Source organism: Dermacentor albipictus, chromosome 4 (genome assembly GCF_038994185.2).
Source record: "Dermacentor albipictus isolate Rhodes 1998 colony chromosome 4, USDA_Dalb.pri_finalv2, whole genome shotgun sequence".
Taxonomy (NCBI): Eukaryota; Metazoa; Arthropoda; class Arachnida; order Ixodida; family Ixodidae; genus Dermacentor; species Dermacentor albipictus.
Genome location: NC_091824.1, coordinates 137,422,706 through 137,445,221, shown reverse-complemented (window position 1 = coordinate 137,445,221; position 22,516 = coordinate 137,422,706). Strand labels below are relative to the sequence as shown.

Below are 22,516 nucleotides of genomic sequence, written 5' to 3'. Positions count from 1 at the left end.
AACCGATAACGGTTACAGCTTTTTCTGCGCTTCTCCTGCTCATTAGCTCTTCGTACGGACATGTTCCAGTGCCAGGCAGCTTGCAGCCTCTTCGCGATAAGCGCGAGGGAGGAAAATGGTCTCAAGGGAACGTCGCCGCGACAGGTCGTCGTTTCGTGCGCCTGATACACGGGCGCTGATTTCGCCGAGCCTAAGTGAGCTGCACGCTGTGTCCGCGAGTTTCCTTTTTTTTTATTACTGTAGTTTTGAACGACGATTTCGCTAGTGCCAGCCTCAAAGACCGCGTAATCGCAATGTCGGGGTCACGCGAATACTTTTTGTCTTTTTTCTAGGCTGTTTTGTCGAGCGAGATACGAGACGCAAACAGCGTATCCACCGGCGGCGCTCATATCTTGGCGATATATGACTATATGTATGGCCGCTCCGATAGCGCACGCTCACGGCTGAAACCGTATACAAGTAGCGCTATATACGGGAGTTCTCGTTGCATCCCTGTGCGGTCCGGGAAGCATTTACGTTGGCCAACCACCCCTTCCAAATGTCCTATTTCATCAGCTTTTTCAACAAACAAACAAACAAACAAACAAACAAACAAACAAACAAACAAACAAAACAAAGTGGTAACTGCGCTATGCGCTACAGCGACACGGCGCGCCTTTTAGCTCCTTTACGTTTCACAACATATAGTAAAACGCAGCCTTGCAGCAACTTCGCGTAGGCCACGCAGAAGTTGTTACGTTTTTTTTTTTTTAACGTTTGTATTGGACTTCGAGAGATGTTGATGTTTGGATGCCAGACGAGGCTAGCTAACACCAATAATAACTGTGCCCCCTCTTTACGTTTAGCGAGCCGTACCAGGTGAGATGCGAACATGCACTGTCAGAGCTTACTTCGCCTCAATAATGTGGAAAAGAAAAAAATTCCTTGTTTGTGCGTGAAACCTCTCAAAGCAGATACTTTCGTGTTGTTGTGTGCACGAAGAAACCACAACACCGAGCCTATTTCTTTCTTCGACTCGAGTGCAGAATAGAGTGCGGGGAAATAAAATAGGGAAGTTCGCGACACTGACGCAGACAGCATCCGATTGGCCACCTTACACAGGGGGAATGGAAGAGTGGAACAGGAAAAAGCGGGAACCAGTAATGAAAAGTTTAGCCGCCGCTTACAGACGCTATAACCTTGCCGGAAGGCATAACGAAACAGCGCTGTAGATATATAGGGGTGCTGAAGAAAACGCGGGGGCAGCACGGCGTAAGACGGCCCTCGTTTAGCCTCGCTGATTACACCTCCTAGCTCTCCATCTAAAGCAGACGAAGCGAGTTGTGATAAGAATACCTCCTTTTGACGCGCGGTCCCTACAGCTTTGCGACAACGGTGAGGCAAAGGCAATTCAGATTTGAAAAGTTCAACAGCCACATGAGTGGACTCTCAACACTCTCAACGTGTTGTACAGCCTGCATACCTGTTCAGCGATACCGAAGTTGCTATTACTGGTATAGTCTGGATTCCTCATGGATTAAGCACCTCCAGAATGAAATCTCGCGGAAGTGACACTCTATATATAAGATTGCACAGAGTCCGCCGAGAAGACGAATGAAAGAGCGAAATCAACAGGGCATTAATTAAGAAATACAACTATCTGGCGAGAAGAACGGACGCAAATGCAGAGACACTCCGGCAAAGACTCGGAAGCATCATTTTGCAAGTGTGGTAAATTGGCTCGTACAGCATCGTAGCACGGCTAGTGATGTCGCAACACGTTTTAAACACGTTTCTTAACAGCATGGCCCACGAGACTGTAAAACAAATAAGCCAAGTACTCAAAAGCCAAGCATGCTGGCACACGTGGTCACGTGCGAGAAGAATGGCACACGTGAGCTAATACATTCGTCACAAGAGCTCCTATCGGCTGAGCACGTAATAACAACGTGCTGCTGCGAACCGTCAGTTCCCCACGTTGTCTGGCAGCAGATGCAGCAATTCCTTTTCCTTGAACTGCTGCCACTCCAAAACTCAGGTTGTATGCAGATTCCACTGTCACGAGTATGCAAATAGTGCAGGCGTACTCTCGCAATCGCGTGCGGAACCATCGCGTAAATGCCGAAGTAAACGTTATAAACACCATTTTAAAAATAGCAGAAATAAACGCAGGCTGCTGATGGCATATCTCCCGCGGTGCATTCGAAGTCGTACGACATTCACAGGCGCGAAGCGGGGCCGTGCGCCGATACAAACCAGCACGAGGACAATCAATCTGGCGGTGCCGCGTCACCACCCGGACACCGAACAAGCAACAGTTATCTCGGCCCGTGTCCCGGGAACGTGCCCGGCCGCTCCAAGCGCGGAGCTGCATGCAGCCGCGCCGCAGGCGCGCAAACGTCCTCCGCGCTTCTCGCACCGCGGCGGTCGGAAGGCCAACGCGGCGGCCATGGCAGCGTCGGCGCCCGGGAGGGCAATGCCGAATCGTGCCACGCACGCGAGCCACACACACACACACACCAAGCGCAAGCAGCGGAAAGCCGGCGCGGGTTTGTCGCCGATCTGCGCGGCGACATATACGTACCGTTGCTGCGCCGGCACATCGTACTCCGGTAGGCGCGTGCATGTCGGCGATGCGCGTTGCCTGCTGCTGCTACGGCTGCGAGCGAGTTTTTCGCCTTATCGCCACTCTGCCCGAGGGTGCGCGCAACTTTGTATTTGTATTTTCCTATCAGAGCGCCGGCGGCGGCAGGCGACTGCTGCCGATAGGGCAATGAAACGCGAAGCGCAGCGGCGGCGGCGGGGACGGCAATTCCAGCCCCGGAGGAGATAAGGGCGCGCCCTCCAACGCTCGTCTTGCATAAGGCAAATATATGCCCAAGGCACAACAGGCGATAGGTGCACGCGATATCCGGCCACGCTGCTCGTGCTGGTCGCAGACTTGCGCAAGCAGGCGCCGAAGGCCCGGGCTGACGCCGCCGCGCGACCAGTGGCGGCCCGACGGGCTTATCCGGTGGCGCTGATATGCAAAGCGGCACGCAAATGAGCGCGCGCAAGACGCCGACGAGAGACTTGAGTGGTCGCGTGCGAGCTCGCGCAGCCGTAATGTATTCTCGCGAAGGAGGCAAGCGAACGCCACGCGGAGAAGAGCGCCTACAGGAAAAGAACCGTTGCGCAAAACGGCTGGACGCGTGATAAGCGAAACGCGGGCCTCGATTTGCTTGATAAGAGTGTAGCGCGACCACGCGTGAGGAGAGAATGTGCGAAATGGCGAGGGCGCACGTCAGCAGCGGAGAGCACGGCCCCTTTTTTCTCGACCGCTTACGTAAGTTGCGACGATGGTGGGCTAGTGGCAGAAAAGGAAGGAGGAAAACGGCATTTAGCCATCCATTATAAAAGAAACACTAATGCTCGCAAATTACGCCGAAATTTTTCCTTTTCGACTGGATTTGTAGCCATTTAGCGGCAAATGCGAAAGAGATGCGTCAGCATTACGTCGCACCTCTTTACGGTGTCGGGTCAATGATTTAAACCGCGTTAACCACAACCACATTGCAAAGTCTGTTTCAGCAGCTCACTCGACATAGGTGCTGCCTCCCTGAGGAGCAAGGTGCCACTGACTGTGGTCCGGAGCAGTATATATATATATATATATATATATATATATATATATATATATATATATATATATATATATATATATATATATATATATATATGTATATATGTGCACATACAAGCTCTCCTAAGCACTCCCATTCCCTCTCTACCATTACCAAATGACCGGCTTCCCACACTTCATACACATACCCCTTTTTCCATCGACACTGGTAATTTTAACGTGCTAAAACAAATGAAAAGAAAATGCGGCAGCGTTGCAGTATTTTAAAAGGCTTCCGCAACTTACACGTAGGTCGCAAGCTTGCAGAGGGATATTATCTAGATTTCTTGTGATAAGCGCCACGTAGGTTGTTTCATGTCACTCGGAGGCATCACATACATGTATACTGCGCGGAGATATGTGTTATCTTATCGCGTTTCACTTCCAAGTAAGCATCAAGTGCATCCTTGCGTTTATTGGAAAGGCAATAACAGAACAAACACGCACGGATGGGCACACTTTGTGCGCACTAATTTTTGTCGACGACATTTCTGTAACACATTATACTGGGCACGGCTTCAGACCTTTATGCACTGCGCCAAAGGCCCGGCAAAACTTCTCTAACTTTCTGCTATACTACTGAACGCGAGAGTGCGGCTTCCATTCCTGGCTTCCGCAGCCGCATTCTGACAAAGGTGGAATGCAAGATCGAGCGCTCGCTCTTGCGTTCCATGCAGGTACACGTTAAAGAACTCCAGATGGTCAAGATTATCCCTCGGCCGTCGATTAAGGCGGCCCCACTGTGAGGCATCGGAAACTCGAATCACAGTTATCATCATCACGGAATCCGCACCCCCTTCACCAAAGCGAAAGAAGCGAGCGCGTTTTCACTTGCTCACTCAACATGAACCCCTCGCAGTTTTGACGAAGCTACTATTATTATTCTCTCTTTTTTAAAAAAATTTCGACAGAAACACCGTGCAAGCGCGGCATACTGTACAGTACACCCGTACTTACAGGGCCGTAAGTGGTGTTGGCTAACACTCCAAAGGCTACATCTAGCACGCATATACACTAAGACCGAAGGAAGCGGGACGGTGGCGCGGCCGGCGCGATAGTTGTATAGAGTGCCTAGCAAAGAACTTAGCACGTCGTAATGCGGATGATGCTGGGTTCGGTTGCCACCCGTCGCAAACTTGACTCTCCCACGTTCATTTCCCTTTTTCCTTACTATTTCTACATTTCAATTTTAAGAAGAGGAGACAGTTAATTTCCCCCTGGGGTTTCGCGGTTTCATTCTCTGTTGGAGCTTATGTGACTAAAAGAAAGGAAGAAAGAGAAAGAGCGCCCGGTTCCGCTCACTGTTCTCGCTCGTGCCGTACAGAGTAGCGCAGTTGTCGCATCCACTTCTCGTTCGAGACGGCCTCAGAGAGCAGAAGCGGCCGCTGCAGCTTGCCTTATCGCAATAAGGCATATAAGTGGGAACCAGTTGTCGGTTGCTACACGTTCCGGGAAACAAAGAAGGGTGGAGGTGCGGAGGCCGGTGGCTCTACAGACAAAAGAGGGGGGAGGGAAGGAGGGAGACGGAAATGGCGCGCAACAGTCGAGATATGTACGCGCGTAACGTCCATTCGAAATTCCTCGCGGCGCGCCGAGAAAAAGCAGAAGCGGCCCCGCTGCAGAGCGCGCTCGTGTGACAGGTCCAATCGAGCTGCGTTTACACTAACGTCGCGACGGCTCAGCGAATCGCGGGCGCGTGCGAACGGCCCTCGATACGCGCACACACACACACCGGCTCCCTTCCCTGCCTCGTCACATACGGCCACCGCGAAGGCAATTTCGCAGAGCCATTCGCGGGCGTATTACACAGTCCCGATTCCAACACCTCGCGGGTCTCGACGGGTAATAAAACGTACGCGCGCATCTCGCACGTTAGTGTGTGGTACGCGTACGTATATATACGGGGCCCGTCTGCGCAGACACGTACACACGTATACGTACACTCCACCGGCTGCTCGAAGAACCTGGCGAAGTGTGACGAAGATTTCTCTTCCGCCCGCGTTCCTGCTCGGCCTGCTCACCGATCTCGTTTGTTTATTTTTTCTTTTCCTTGCTGTTTTGTTCTTCTCGGAGCGAGAAAACGAGATGCCAAACACGGCGCAGAACGACCGACGGCTTCGGCGTTCTCACAGCAGCGGCGCGGCCAGCGAAAAGCAGCAGAGCAAATCGGTGGCGCCGCGGACGCGCCTCTCCCAATGCGAGCGAACGGCGGCGTTGGGGAATGCGGCAAGCAGCCAAAAGACAGGCGGCCAAAGGCGCTGCCTTATTTCCCGCACCTTGCGGCCACGGAAAACGGGCTGGACAAGCGAGCATTGACTGCTTGTGCCAGGCGACGTACAGAAGCGCCGGCAGAAGCCCCGCATTCATACCCATCTATGTTTTTTTTCCCTCGTGCCTTTTCACGGTGGAACAGTGCACAACACATGCTGGGCGGTGGTAGAATACGCGCTTTGACGACCGCGCAGGTCATTCCGGGCGCAAAGTGGAGGGCAGAAAGTATGAGGCGGTAGACATCGACGCCAATGCCGCACGTATACATAAACACACAAACGCAGCAGTAAAACAGCCGCCAAACACAGGCGGACTCGAGGAGGAGGGAAGGAGAGAACGCGTGAGCGCGAGCGGACGCGCGACGCTCCTCGAAAGCCCACTATGCCAACGTGCCCTTTTTCGAGAGATCGCCCACCGGCCGCGCGCTCCATCATAAAACCGCAGCACGGCGCCCGTCGTCCCAGCTTGAAAGAGCAAAGAGGAACAGGAAGAATAATAAGCGAGGGATGCAAAAAAGCAAAGGAATACGAGATGCACAGCGTCATCCGAGGGGGGGGGGGGGAGGGGGGGCGGCGCGGCTTACGCAGAAACCGCCCGAAAGTCCGCAGGAGCGCTCGGCCGTCACGAAGGGAGAAAAAGAGACGCTTTTCTGGCTCGATCATCGCGGCCGCCGCATAAAGAAAATCGTCAAGTGGACGTTAGAGAACGAGAGAGAGAGAGAAACCTCAGAAAAACGGCCCGTTGGACGTGGACGAAAAGAAGTCGCGTACGCTAAGGACAAAAAAAAAAATGATGTGCAGGCAGAAGCAGCAAAACGCGGGAAAGCCAGAGAAGGAGAAGAAGGGAGCGCAGGAGCGGACGAGTCGGGAATATAAGCAGCGCGGAACAAAACGCAGCAAAACTTCAATAAAGTCCCCGGCAGAGTCGAGAACGGCGCGTGCGACGTTCCGCTATTCCCGAGCTCCGGTCCTACGCGAGGCGATTCGCCCGGCCACTGGGAAGAAGACATGCACGGAGGGAGGCCAATGCAGCTCGTATGACGGGCCTTCCCTCCCCTCCATCCACTTCATCCGCTATATGCCGGCCTCGTCGTCCACCGGGATGGAGACTATACTGACTCGAACGCTCCGCGCCAGAGATGGGCGCAACCGGCCGGAATGTCCGGCCGTCAAAACCTTGTCTTCCTTTCCCTCGTACCCCCCACCTCCCCCTCTCGTCGCCGCCTTTCGCACTGCGAACAACACTTGGCATAATTTTCTTTGTTTTCTGAAAACTTTCTCCCTTGCTTTCCCCTCCCCCTTTTTCTTGCTCAGCCCTCGCACTCCTTTCTTCCAATTCTTTCCAGAAAATCCCAACGGCACCCCCTCTTCCTGCAATCCCTCCGCTATTCCAAGACCGAGGTCACAGAGGCGAAGCGGTGGCAGCAGAAGAGACAAGCCGCAGTTCCGGATCCCCGCTTCCTCCTCCTCATCGTCCTTCGCATATGAACGCGAAGGAATTCCGAGACGCAGGAATATAAAAGCGGCCGCGGCTGGGCACCGCGAGAGACTCGCAGTCGGCGCGGCAACGTCCATATGAAATGGCCAGGCGTCGCGGTGCCGCCCGCCCAACGGTCAGCCGTATGGGGATCGCTATGCAATAGACGGGCTTCCGCGCGCGATGACAAGCCGGCGAAAGGATAAATAAAAAATAAAAGCGAGCGGGCTCGGTTGGCTGCGCTTGCTTTGCCTATAGTTTGATTTTGCCGGCGGGAATCCTTCCCGGAGGCGTGGGAAGAAAATTGCGGGCGACATGGCTGGTGGTTTATTAATCCGGTATGTCTCAACATTACGGGCCGATCCTGCCGCGTGCACACAGAGAGTTAGTTCACGCCCGAGAGTGATGAGGTTGCCGCCGCCGAAAATTTACTCCTTGTATGTCACCATGCAGCACATTTTGCGTTGAAGGCTTATCAAAAACGTTTCTCTCTTTCTTTAATTTTTTAACTACTTGACAAAGATAGTTCTTATGAGTGTTTCGGGCAACTTTCGAGGTGTTTTGTGGGCAGCAATACCGTCTTCATCGTCATCATCAGCAACTTCCACAGCAGCATCAAGTAAACTTTCCTCACTCACGAAACCCCTTTCAATATATATCCATATGCATGTAACTGCTAATATGCATTGTTTTGAATATATTTAAAAGACGGAATAGGAATTTGATCACACATAGGTCAGTCGCGGGTCCGTGACTGACCTTTGTCGTCCTGTCTTCGGTGTTGTAAGCGTCATCGCGATGGTTGGGTCTATCGCTGTTTCGATAGCGGCCATCCCTCTGCATTATTATTATTATTATTATTATTATTATTACTACGTCATGCCTCCAAGATGACGTCGATAAATGAAAATAACTACTCGCACAGTAAGATTTGTTCGCCATGTAGGCGTACTCTAGTGGAGCATGTGCAGTCAATAATGTACATGGGTGTATTTTTTTACTCAAACCTCTCGTGGGAAACACATTTAGCGTATGTATATACTGTACTCCGAAGTGTTGCCCGGACAATTTATCACTGTAAAAGTATAGTTCCCTTTTCGGCCAAAAAAAGCAATTGCGTACGCCCTTGCGTATGGAATATTAAGGTATGACATCATGATTTTCGCCTTCTGTTCTGCGCGTTGGGAGAGCCGTGTTGACGCTCTTTTAAAAAAACATGCTCCAAAGTTTAGCGTATAACTCGCCTCTACTTTCATCTCGAACTATATTTGCCAGCGTACGTTTTCCTTCGTTTCGCTCACTGTTTGTTCAAACAGTGGTGTTACATCAGCTTCGGGACTCGTATTTCAAAGTTGAGCATAAACCTGCGCGCCTGCTCCGTTCCGGTGTGCGTTTTACCGTGGCACGTTCCTCAACAAGATACGGTGAGACACGACGATGTGTGTACGTTCCCAACCTGCTTAACAATCTACCACAGGATATTTTTTCAGCAACTTCTACAAGATTACTGAACAAGATGATCCGCGCCCCGTAGGTTAAACCTGTTCCATATTCACGTTAGCTTTGTCTTCTTATCTAATGTAACATTTATGAGGTAATTGTTTCAAAGATTTGAATCTTGCATTTGTGTGTCTGTTTGTTCATCTTAGGCTTTGTTATAGGTAAGCTTGAACCCTGTGTACTGTTTTAATAAATTTGCGCAGCCAAATGTAATGTTGCGTGCACTTTACTTAAGAGCGTTTTTTTTTTTCGTCGACATTTGAATGTTTTCCTATTTTAATGTATTGCCTCGCCATATCTGCAGGGCCATATCCCACAAGCCCTTGTTGGCTTAGACAGACCTAATGATAACTCTGTACACCTGTTATGACAATAAACATATTATTATTATTATTATTATTATTATTATTATTATTATTATTATTATTATTATTATTATTATTATTATTATTTGCAACTGCAGCCTAGCAGCCTTACTGGGGAAGCCACAAGATTTTACTCGTCGCGGTCTGAAACTTCGGACGTGTGCGGAAAAGTAAGGCCTGCTTTTTGCTATAGCACTACTAGGTGTCACGGCGCATGTCCACATTGTTTGCCGAAGGTACCTCGTGAATCTTCAATTACTCGTTGCAATAAGAACTGCGGAGATACATGCAATGCTGATCCTCCATGTATGTAAAGTTTACGAACACACTACACAAACGGGCCATAAGATCAGCGCACCGTGCATAGCGTACGCATCATTGCCGACAGCAGCAGCATGAAGCTTTATGGAGGCTGTATAGCGACCCGAAATTCGTTCATTTATGCACTGCTCTTGGGAACGTCGTACCATGCGGCCACTCACGCGGACGCCACGTTCTTCCCAGGAAGGTCAAAATTACGATTTATATATAAAAAAAGTAAGCGTGAGTCCGTATTGTGGCAAGAGAAACTGTAAGAAGATTACCGCAGCGCACACCTTCCAGGAAACGGGATGCACGAAGGAGGCAGTACGACATGCACGGCTGTCGTGTTGCTGTGTCAGTCGTGTATGTTGCTTTCTTCGAGTGCTGTTAAATAAATTTCGGGCTGTGCGGTATGTACAGTAATCATCGATCAATTTGCTCACACGAAACCTTTGTCGCTGTAAGACTACGCAAGGCCAGTAAGTGCGCCCCCCCTCCCCCTCTATTTAAGGCTGGTAAGACCACAGAGGGGCAGAGTTCAGTCTTGCCATCTGGTTGAAGATGTTATCTCGAGCCGATCAGGTATGCACAAATACACAAGCACTCTGCGGCCATAGCGAGCAGCCCTATCTGGCGACGCAACGCAAGTAGCATTACTACATGTGGCAAGGAGAGATAAAAAAAGAAAAGATGCACTTCCCGGCAGAGAGGAAGAGAGTAAGAATAAATAACTCCATCCTCCTGCACACACATGAATTCGTGCAGATATGCACGTATAAATTAGCGTGTACGCGCGACACGCACCCCCACCGTTATCTCGGGCCCCCTGATATACAGCGGCTGGGACGATGCACGAAATTCAAGTATGTTGCCACCCGTCGTGCCCTCCAGATGAAATCGCTCAAAGAGAGCTTCTCGCGGCCCCCGACGCCAGTTCCGTCCTTCTCGCTTCGTGGGCCACCACTGCCACCATCGGCGTTTCCTTTCGTTTTGCGACAACGCGACGCTTGATTTTACTTTTCGCTGCACATATTAGTTCAGCTCGGCGCAAAACATATGTCGGCTTGCGTAGACGGGTTTTGACGGCAGAAATATGGCCGCGATTTATACGGGAAAAGAACGCTAATGCGACGAAGGAAGCGGCGGGAAAGTGGCCAAAGTTTTCGTCTAGCTATACACTAAACCGATATAGAGATTTATAATACAGCCCCCACTCTGGGAAACAAGAAGTATACACCTGAGGAGAGGCATAGAGCAAAGGTGCATGTGCTCTGTAATACTATGAGCATATATATATATATATATATATATATATATATATATATATATATATATATATATATATATATATATATATATATATATATATATATATATATATATATATAAACGAGAAGAAAGGGGGTTAGGTTCCGAGGGTCTCGAATCCGGCAACATTGATGCCTTCAGGTAGCATATGTGGGTTTATTTACCAGTTGCCTACACCCGAAAAGATCACGTTCTCGTGACGCCTGCGGCAAAAAAGACGTTCCACGTCCGCCGCCAAGGTCTGTGAGTGGGGGCGCTGGCTAACACTCCCAGGGTTCTACTAGTACACATAAATACCCAAAAAAGTGGATGGGGAAACGCCGCCGCGGTAGCTCAATTGGTAGAGCATCGCACGCGACATGCGAAGGTTGTGGGTTCGGTTCCCACCTGCGGCAAGTTGTTTTTTCATCCACTTTAATTCCCATTAATTTATCATTACTTTATTTCCTTTATTAAGCACATGCAATTTCCCCTATGTTGTACTTGGTGTCAGTGTTTGTTGGCTTCTCATTATATGACTATATATATATATATATATATATATATATATATAAACGAGAAGAAAGGGTTTTAACCGAGGGACCCGATATTTATTAGTCATATAATGAGAAGCCAACAAACACTGACACCAAGTACAACATAGGGGAAATTGCATGTGCTTAATAAATGAAATAAAGTAATGATAAATTAATGGAAATTAAAGTGGATGAAAAAACAACTTGCCGCAGGTGGGAACCGAACCCACAACCTTCGCATGTCGCGTGCGATGCTCTACCAATTGAGCTACCGCGGCGGCGTTTCCCCATCCACTTTCTTGGGTATTTATGTGTACTAGTAGAACCCTGGGAGTGTTAGCCAGCGCCCCCACTCACAGACCTTGGCGGCGGACGTGAAACGTCTTTTTTTGCCGCAGGCGTCACGAGAACGTGATCTTTTCGGGTGAAGGCAACTGGTCAATAAACCCACATATGCTACCTGAAGGCATCAATGTTGCCGGATTCGAGACCCTCGTTAAGTGATAAACGAGAAGAAAGGGTTTTAACCGAGGGACCCGATATTTATTAGTCATATAATGAGAAGCCAACAAACACTGACACCAAGTACAACATAGGGGAAATTGCATGTGCTTAATAAATGAAATAAAGTAATGATAAATTACTGGAAATTAAAGTGGATGAAAAAACAACTTGCCGCAGGTGGGAACCGAACCCACAACCTTCGCAGTAATTTATCATTACTTTATTTCATTTATTAAGCACATGCAATTTCCCCTATGTTGTACTTGGTGTCAGTGTTTGTTGGCTTCTCATTATATATATATATATATATATATATATATATATATATATATATATATATATATATATATATATATATATATATATATATATATTTATATATATTTATATAAATATATATATGAACGAGAAGAAAGGGGGTTAACCGAGGGGCCCGATTTATAGATGCCGCAGTGCTAACACAAGTCTATATGTTCAATGTGCAAGTTCGATGTAACAGCGAATTCCTTTTAGCGCATCTAGCATCGCGTAGACGCGTGCTTATTGCGTGTGCCTTCGGAGCCCCTCGTGCAGTGCGAACACGTGGTAATAATAATAATAATAATAATAATAATAATAATAATAATAATAATAATAATAATAATAACGAAAAACTGGAGGCGTGACGCACGGGAGGGTCATATCCTAAAGCACCGTTGATGAGCTACATACGCAGACGTGTTAACGTTTAAATGCGCAAAAATGCTACCGTAGGAAAAAAGAAATAACTATAATTTGGTGAGAAATGCTAAAAATTGTTTTATTTCTCAAGACACGTTGCCTGTTTCTTATAAAAAAATTCGCCGGCCTGGTTCTGTCCGAGGCGCTGTCAAAATGCACACTCCTTTATTAAAGACAGAATCATATGTCATCATCATCATAATATCATTATTATCATCATCAACCTATTTGTGTCCACTGCAGGACGAAAGCCTCTTCCTCCGATCTCCAATTAACCCTGTGCTGCGCCAACCGTATCACCGAAAAATTGAAATGTTCACATAAAGCTTAACTATCAAATATTCATATCGGCAGACGATATTTCGGCTACCATTTACACCAATTCACTTATTTGTGGCACCGCTTCCGGTAGGTCCGAGTGATCGAGCGGGTCTGAAAAATCAGGCTCTAACAAATCTGTAGCGCAATCCAGCAGCCCCAAAACAGTGCTTTTCCTTTACTCAAGTTTCCAAACGCTCACGCTTTTCAACGCACCTTCAGTCCGATGACTGTATCATATGTGACGATTTTTTTGCTGTCGTTCATACTGAACACTATTATGTACGCGAAATGAAGCGCAAAACAAATGTGCCGCTTCTTCACTGAATGAATGAATTAATTCTAGAGCCTTACGTGCCAAAACCACGATTTCATTATGAAGCACGCCGTAGTGGCGGACTCCGGATTTTCTTTTCTTTCTTTCTTTTTTTTTATCTACCAGGGGATCTTTAACGTGCCCCCAACGCACAGGAGCTTATTGGCTGCAACGTGCGAAGAGCACCCCCTGAACGTAACCACAATCACGTCAGGTCAGTCGGTTTCGCAAGGTAATATTGATTACCGAAGAGCTAGCGTCCGCTCCCGGTTTACCGTGTCACTCCAGGAGCACGCGCATACGTATTGGCCAATCAGAGTGACGTGCATGCAACCAAGCGCCAATATCGCTCCAGGCGTGCTTCGCCTGAGAGGTGTGGGTCGCTAATAGCCGAACGTTGGTGGTCAAGCCATTAGACAGTTTTAGCAGAGCGTTTGCTTGCGCTCCGCTCCGCACACGTTTCATGCGCACCGGTGGCTGCATAGAATGCATTGATTTCGCTTATCTAACAAGCGCGTCTCCCAGAGACGCCACTGACGGGCTCTCAGCTTGGCGGTAAAACGTTTACGAAAGCAACTACACGCCCCCTGACGCACCGCTAAATCAGGTTCCTAGCGGAACGTGGTCAGCGTCCCACGTTCCGCTGCCGCTACGTGTGCTGTGCGCACGCGCGTCAGTGTTCCCGGTAGCGTTTTGCTGAGCGGCTGCGTGCCAATTGTTGCGATAGGCCGGTCTGAGCGGAGCGGACCATAAACGCTCTGCTAAAACTCTCTATTAACCAAGTTACCGGTCGTTGGAGGGGGTAATAGCCGATTGCGGCCACTGTATAGGCTGTCGCGACTGTACAGCGCTGTTAATTAAACAGTCTCGCTTTGCGCGCGTCCCGCTGAGAAGCATTCAGGGTCACGGCCAATCCACTCACGTGACGCCCCAGCTACGCACCGACGCAGCTGGCGCGAGTGGGTGCCGATGGAGGCTTCGCTACAGCCAGCCAGAGTGTGTGCGGGCGCCCGCAATGCGTCGCGCAGCGCTTCGGCGAGCGTCACGCTTACCCCTCACCCCCCTTCGTCGATGGAATGTAGCAGCGACGAAGGGACGCTGGAATTCGTACGCACGTCATAGCCGTTCGTAAGAACAAGCGCAGGTCGATGGCGATAACGACCAATTGCAAAAGAGCTCGTACGAATAAGTGCATCGGCCGGGATGTAACGCAAAGACGCCATTCAAATTCGCTCACACTTTTTCCGTTTCGTCGCTGCAGACCGAGCGGCGCCCTGCAGACGCTATATCACCGGGATCGGCTGGCAGTTAACAATGGATGACAAGACCGGAATAGAATCGAGCAAAAGGAATCCTTGCGTTATACAGACCCTGTGTGGATTCGACCCAAGGGCCGATATTCGCAAATAATATTTTATTAGAGTGGTTCGTAAGAACAGACGTTCGTTATACCATGACAAAGCTAACGAGATTAGCTAAGGTGACCGGGCAATGACGACAAGCGGCAAAAAGGAACGCTTTGCCAATTCGACGCTTGATTCAACCAGGGCGTCGACAAGGACTTGATTGATCCGAAGGGAGTGGGAGGTGATAGGGGAGGCTGCATGGTGCGGTGAGCGAGGAAAGAAGGAAGTAAGTAAGGCTAACCGGGTTACACCGACGAAATGCTAGACGTTGTGATAAATACAGGACAAGGAGAGAAAATGGCAGAGAGACCGGCACAAGCAGAGAGAGAGGAGGAAGGGTGACGAGGGCGTTTGCGTGTTTGCACAACTTCCAGGGCCGAATTCACGAAGCTTTTCCTTCGTGTCACCTACGGCTAATAAAAATGCTCCATATCCCGACTGGCTGGCATTGCTTCTTACTAACAGCATCAGAACATTTTTGCGAATATGGGCCCTCTTTCGTAACTGCCGTCTACGACTGGCCAGCGGTCGATACGGTCACCGTCTCGTTACGGTGCTGATCAGTGGCGTAAATGGCGGGCGCCTAAATGCCGGCCAATAAGGAAACGCTTTTGCGCAAGAAACGTTTTGTGAAAAACGTTCGAGATGATATTCAGGGCCTCAATTCAGAAGGCTTTTCGTTCGTAAGTGGTTTGCCGTTGGCCGGCCGCTTTCGCTAACAATATGTAAATCATAACGATTCGCTGGCATGTCGAAGAACTCTAGCATAAGTACATTCTTCTGAATTTCGAACCAATACAAAGGCGTGTCGTCCGAGACGTTCACTTCGCGGATACGTCACGTAATCTGGGCATAGAGCGAACTGGGCATAGAGTCACAGAGCGAACGACCCACGTATAGGAGATCACGTGAACGGACACTTCTTGTGAAAAGTTTCGAGGCTCTTATACCACGACACGCGCTTCGAAGCTCCGTGCAGTGAAAGGAGCTGTCCATTTCAGGCAGCTTATTCACGTGAGAAGCGGAGACAACGTATGCGTGTCTCGCATGGCCTTGCAGAGCGTTCAGCTACACATTCCTCACGTTACCCACACCTTAGGCGACACGTTCACCAGACACGCGGACCAAGCGTGAACATGTCTCTGCACAAAAACGGGTTCAGAGTGTGCGGCTCGACGAATGGCGCGAGTTCGAGACATCCTTGGAGCAACGAAAACTTCTTTCCGTCCCCGTTTCCCTTTCCCCAGTGTAGGGTAGCCAACCGGGCTCAGTCCTGGTTAACCTCCCTACCTTTCATTTATCATTTGCTCTCTCTCTCTCTCTCTCTCTCTCACAGGGCTACGCAAATAGCGACTTCGAAAGTCGCGACCAAATACTGCACTGCGCTTACCTCCTTCCGGCTTGCGGCGCATTTCGTCGGCGCCACACGCGTCGTCACGACACTCACACAGCAGTAACGGCACAGTCAGGCCAGAACGCGCGATCAAGGCCGCGGCAGGTCGAGTGTACAGGGCGTCCATGCGTTAGCCAGCGCCGAACCGCAAGCACGCGCCCTTAGCGCGGCACGTCGCGGCGCGACGATGAGCGGCGCTGAAACATTGCGTCCGGTCGCAGAAGCGATGCAGAGAGAGCCGAGCGTGTGCGTTAGCTCGCGCCGGCGCGCTGTAGGCAGATCTGCTCCGACAGGAGAACGGCAGCTGCGCTCGCACGCGGGGGGGTTGAGCCGCTTTGTGCGAGTCGATCGTAAATTACCAGATCGCAGTGCGGCTGGAATACAGAAAAAGAACTGAAAGATTAAAACCCCTAAAGTGAGTGGGCGAGTGAGCTAGCGAGAGAGAGAGAGAAAGGAAGAGGAGTGGGACAGCCGCTCAGAGACAAGAGTACATTAACCAAAATGCTCTGGCAAAATGAGAACTCCATATACGTGAATAACGGGAAAGTCAAAGCATGCGTAGCGAGAAAAAAAAAGTAACGATAAAAAGGCAAAGGCGATATTTAACTCAATGCATCCCGTTGCCATCCTGTTTTGAAGCTTGCAGGTTATGAGGCGATCACAAATTTGAAACAGAGTGTACCTGCAGTCATTTATTACTGCAGACATTTATTACTGCAGTCACCGAACTTTCGTGCATCCGTTTCGCCGCTATTAAGCAGGATAAAGAAATGTGGACAAGAAAGAAAAAAAAAAGAAAAGTGATCGACAGCGCGGCGCACAGAAAATTTCAATCAATTCAGCGCCTAATTAAATCGCACGACGGCAACCGTGGGCAATATGCTCGCGTGATGCACATGCCGTTGGTAAGCCTAAACCAAGTCAATTAAGCATTAGCCTTATGCGCAAACACATAGTGCACATAGAACAAAATAGCTAGGAAACGAATAAGATTATTCTTACTTCATTTTTTTTCCCTTAGAGCCCGCTGTTTCGTACATTGAACGCACCTAACTGCTGTAAACTCCGCAAAGCTCAGGTTCGCGCAGTATTTTATTTGACTGCACTAACAAACGTATGAGCTATACGCTGTTATTACTGCACAGGGTCCGTTATTTACAGAAAACAGTAAATATTTTAGTACTTTTCGTAGCCGCATATACGTGTTAGCGAATCGCAAATAGCGCGAATGAACAAAAAGCTTTTGAATACAGCCGCAAAGATATAAATGTGAAGCAAGAGAACTTTTGTAGTCTCGCTTGACAGAAACATTTATTATTGTGTTACTGAAAATACTAGCGCGAAAGGGCAGCGTTAGGCAGTTACACTATCGAGTACACAAATACATTAGCGGACCATGCACGGTCAATATATCTGCAAATTATGTCAGAGGAATGTGAAATCATAAGACAGTCATAAATACGAACGCGGAATAATTTTGCAATGTGCCTTGGTCAGAGCACGCACGATAGTCGACAGAGAGGACGATGGGCAAGAAGGAATACGAATTCAGATGAATTAAAGCTAGCCGCCAGGGTGTGCCTTTTCACTGACCAACATGGCGGAAGAGGAAAACAAGACAAAGCGGGAAAGAAATGTGGAGACTCTCGCTGAATTTCATTTAGCGGGTACGCGTCACAATCATCATCATCATCATCATCATCATCATAGGTTAGTAAGCGAAGCCAAACGGTTTGCTGGATAGCAAACAAACTTGAAACAACTGAAGTTGCCACAATCACTACACTGCGTTTTCTGTAAATGTGCTTGATTCGAGGACTGAAGACCCTACCCGTTCGATAGGCTAAGTCGGCGGAATGACAGGTCATTCACGGAGCAAAATACTTTGTATCAAAATTTTGTTATACCTTGCGTCAGGTGTTATATTTCTGCCAGACAGCTGTTGTGCCGCCTAAGACAAATGGCACACAAACAGCATATATAAGTGCGGCGTGTTGTGCACCCCCATTTTCATTTTGCATATATGGGGGCGACGGTACGGCACGCAGCAGTCAACACAGCCTAAATACCATGACGCATCGCTGAAAGTCTATGCGATGAGTGCTGCAAGTGGAGCATTTGCGTCCTCGCGCTTCTTCAAAACTTGATCCACCATCTCTCTCTCTCTCTCTCTCTCTCACACACACACACACACACACACACACACACACACACGCACGCACGCACGCACACAGGTACGTACGCACACAGGCACGCACGCACACACACGCACGCCACACACCTTGCCTCCCGCTACGCCACGGTTACGAGAAAAGACACCGCAGGTAGGCGCCAAAGCTTGCACTGCAATGAAAACGGAATGGAAAACCATGCAGGCGGGCGAGCAGACAGTCATCAAAATGCAGACCACCTGGTCGCACGCATATATACAGCACGGAGCCCGTCTATGGTGCATGCAGAAGACCTGGTCATCTCGACAGCCGGGTTACCAAAACGAGGCGAGCAATCCGGAACGGACACACTCGCTCTGACGGGCGTCCACGTCGCGATATCGAAAACCGTCCGCAACGCCCTCCTCGATACAAAGGACGCGAATTGTTACGTGCATGAGCGAAAAGAAAGAAAAAGAAATAAAGAAACACTCTTGCAAAAAAATAAATACAAAAATAAAAGACTATGCTCAAAGCAGCAGCCGCGGCTCGGATTGGGAAAGTGCGAAATTGTTTCCAAAGGCTACGACCGTTAGGCGTCTGGGTAGTGACTGCTTTATCTGTTCTTAAAGTAGCAACCAGAAAAAGAAAACAGCAAAAAAACCAGTGCAGTACCGTTGGCCGTCTGTTTCTTTGTCGGTTTCCTAACTAACAGAAAGACAACTCCCCGAAAACTGAGAAAAGCATTCGCCGTCCATTCGCTGGAAAGTTGAGTTGCCCTGCCTGAGACGAAATATTCTAGCTTCATCGGGACGTTCCACGGTCGTGCTGGCATTAAGATTCCGCACTTACGAAACTACCCGGAGACGCGTAACAAAAGAAATACAGATATGAAGACGGTTTACAGTGCGTACTGCCTCGACAGACAAAATTAGCTCTCTCTCTCTTTTCTTCGTTATTTTCCTTTTTTAACAGTCAACTGCAACACCCTACAAACTTGGACAGTCATGTTGTTGCTGTTAATGGTGCGAAACTTCTAAGCGGCGTAACTTAAAACAACCAAACCTCAAATGAAAACAAGAAATTTGATACTGAGACAGCGTGCTGTGCCTTTCTGGGCATCTTCCTGGCTCTGTTTTCTTGGCAAAGTACACCATTAACACTCAACGATGCGCCTGCGTACACAGTGAAGCAAATGTGCATGTATTCAAGATTTATCACGAAGGACAGAAACTTGGGAATCGGCGGACAGCGGAGTTGCGGGAAACCCTGCAGCAAACAATAAACACCAAAGCCAGAAAAAAAAACAGAAACAAAGCAAGCGCTCTACCTACAATGCAGCTCGCCCGTGCATTGCAAACAATTATCGATACTTGACATGGTTATGGAAACGAGCTTCCCGCATCCGCTCAGCACAGGCCAGATATGCCTCATCCCTCCTGCAGAGGCCCGCCTATATCCAGGAGCCCGTTTCCCTCGCGGGACGGAGACAAAAGGCGCGTAATCCCGCACGTGCCGGAACCGGGAAAGAAATACAAGGACCGAAGGGACGGCCGCCGAAACAAGGAGGGCGCGAGCCAGCGTCGGCCGATCGAGACGACGTCGCCGCCATGGCGCATGCAAGCGCGAGCGACCGTTCGGAGGACTGAGGAGACCATTTTTCATCGGTCACCTTGTAGCGTGCAGCGAGCGTGTCTCGCCTGGGCCGTGCGCTATACGGACAGTCGTCGAATCGGTCAGGAGCCCCTCGGGAAGTGCAGTCGGCAGGCTCCGAGAGGCGCCCCCTTCCCCCACCCCCTCCCCATAGCTCCCGCTTGCCCGCCAGACCACTGCCACTTTCGCCTCCCCTTTTCCCGCGCTTCCCCCCCAAAATATCAGAAAAAGGCAGAGATCGGGGACGCGTGTACTTGTGTCCCTATCCGCGCGGACGTGAATGCGGTGCGACGTAAACAAATAGACGCTGCGCTGACAGCGGCGTCAATGCGCATCCGCTACTTCCTTTATTACGGCATACAGGCCGGCGACAGGCGCCGCCCGACCCTGCCGCCCGCCCTGTCCGGTCCTCTTCTCACGTTGCGTCCCTTCTTTTATTCCTTCTATTTCTTTTTTCTTTTCTGTAGATGCACTGTTTTGTTCCCGGACTGCTTGAAATGGAACGACCGGGAACGCGTAGGAAAGGGTCGCCCGCGCAAGACTGCGCCTTACGTAGACGCCAGAGCAAAAGTATACACTTTACGATGCGTTCTTTTCCTCTTTTCAGCGTCGTGATGGATGCGCGCGCTGAAGCGACCACATAGCGCATTAGGTGACTGTAATTCGTTAGTGCCGGCTTTAGGCCCGCCAGTGGCGTATTTATTTCCGACACGCAGGCGAGTAAAGAACGATCCGTGTCTTCAATAGTGATTTGATCGCTTTTAGAGGCACGAAGCTGACGGGCTATAGCGTGAAAAGTGTGTATGTGAACCACACTTCATCTAGTCACCCGTGCGGAGTTGAACGAGCGGAAAGCCGGTGGGTGGTAAGAAACGCTGCGGTGCTGAAAGGTCGACAAGCCCCACGAGTGCAAAGTTGAGTGAACGGCGATTAACGTGGCTACTTTTTCACAGCGCTTAATTTCTGCAAGGACAACGCAATTTTTACGCATAACAATTCAGTGCAGTACTCAGAAACAACGATGTGCGAAACGTGACCAATATTTCCTGCAGTTCGAAGCAAATAAATGCATTTCCAGTGCATATGGGTGTCGGCGGTAAAAGTTCAGTTCATAACGATCCCGAAGGGGGCACAGGACAAAGTTCAAGGTAAGACCAAACACTTCCTGTGAATACGGTATCGCAAGTTCTTATCGACCAGTACTGTCTTTTGCTTCGACGGAGTTCAAGGAAATGGGACAGGAAGGAACGTAAACGAGGATGCAGAACGTGAACTCAGGCACAGGACGCCACCTGTCCTACATAGGCCCGTTAATGCACCGATTTAGATATTTAGGTGCACCTTAGATACACAGATACACAGATAGCACAGGACGCGTCCTGTGCTACATAGGCCCGTTAATGCACCAATTTAGATATTTAGGTGCACCTTAGATACTCTCTTGACATGTGTATATCACCGGGTTCGACGGGATTTGCACGGCACGGGCTTCTTCCCCAGGTCAATTCACCCTTGAAGAAAGCCGATTACTTTGGGGCATGCCTGTGCTCATTTGAATAACCGGAATTGACAATGTTGTGTTGCGCTTTGTGGGTTAGCCCTTGTCCTCGAATTAAGTATCTTATTTTCCGAATCGCTTCTGTCTTTCTTTCAGAGCACAGCTCTCAGGCACCCGTTCCTGCGTTGAGCGTCGTCGTCGTCGGCGTCCCTCGGCGTAAGCGAGCGAACGAGCACAGCGAAAGATGAAAGAGCGAATGTGGAGCGCAGCGGGGCATGAAAGACGGCGACGTCGAACATAGCGAGGAGGAACGCGCAGGAAGAGGTTATTGATGAAGGGTGAGGAGGAAAGCGGACGAGAAGTGCTTCACGGCGGGGACCAGGCATGCGGCTAGCGACTCCACCGATACCGTATAAAGCGCTGGCGTGGGCTTCAGACTCACTGCGCATGCGCGCGAGCCACGCGTTCCCGCGTTCACTCTTTCCTTCTGAACAGTGAGCGACGCAACGGGTGTAAATGCCTCGTCTACCGCTGTTGCTAAAGGAGCTGCCCGAGAAGACGCTCAGCGCCGTCGCCAAGAGGACCCTGCCATTCGGAATCAAATTATTTGCCACAAAACATCGCAAATTCAAAACACCTAAACATCTGCGCTTAAAATTCGCATCAGGGAGTATCGTAATCGTCGGTGAAACGTTTTTCTTTTTTTTTCGTTTTAAAATTGTCCGAACGTTTTCTTCCTATTGGCGAATGTCTAATTTGTCTAATGTCTAATGATTGTTGTACTTTATTGGTTAACATATCGCAATCCTTGTTCTCGAACTAAGTTTATTGTTTTCCGGCCTGCTTTTACTATGTATACTTTATATTCGCTGTTCAAAAGTGTTAGGTGCCTCTCCTGCTAGGACCAAGTACACGACCTGCAGTATTATGTAAGACAGGTTTTAAGAACGAAAAGCGTAGCGAATTTGACCACGGAAGACTTGTAAATGCGCAACCAGACCACAAGACAATGAAACGAGACGGGTGTAACGGTGCGGCCGATGATGCTGTTTACACACAAAAACAGATGTGGAATATGCCATAAATTTTTTCGTTACGTGGTTCCGCCTGGAATTTTAGATTTGTTTTCTTTGTATGCAGAATGCCGCCAAGGTTTGTTAAACAGAAATGAAAAAAAAAA

General features: G+C 49.3%; 1 protein-coding gene across 13 annotated transcripts in view; it reads right to left on the bottom strand.

Moving 5' to 3' along the window:
- LOC139059338 (POU domain protein 2-like) overlaps window positions 1-22,516 on the bottom strand; it is a 582,494-nt gene that overhangs the window by 50,854 nt on the left and 509,124 nt on the right. Inside the window, exon 1 of one of the 13 annotated variants that reach the window (XM_070537623.1) lies at window positions 16,033-16,157. The exons of 11 other annotated variants lie outside the window; for them this stretch is intronic. In XM_070537623.1, coding sequence (XP_070393724.1) covers window positions 16,033-16,054 — 22 coding nt within the window. In that variant the 5' untranslated portion in view covers window positions 16,055-16,157. Of the gene's footprint in view, window positions 1-2,563; window positions 2,720-16,032; window positions 16,158-22,516 lie in introns of those variants that run through there. One more of the 13 variants, XM_070537624.1, reaches the window with a different exon arrangement.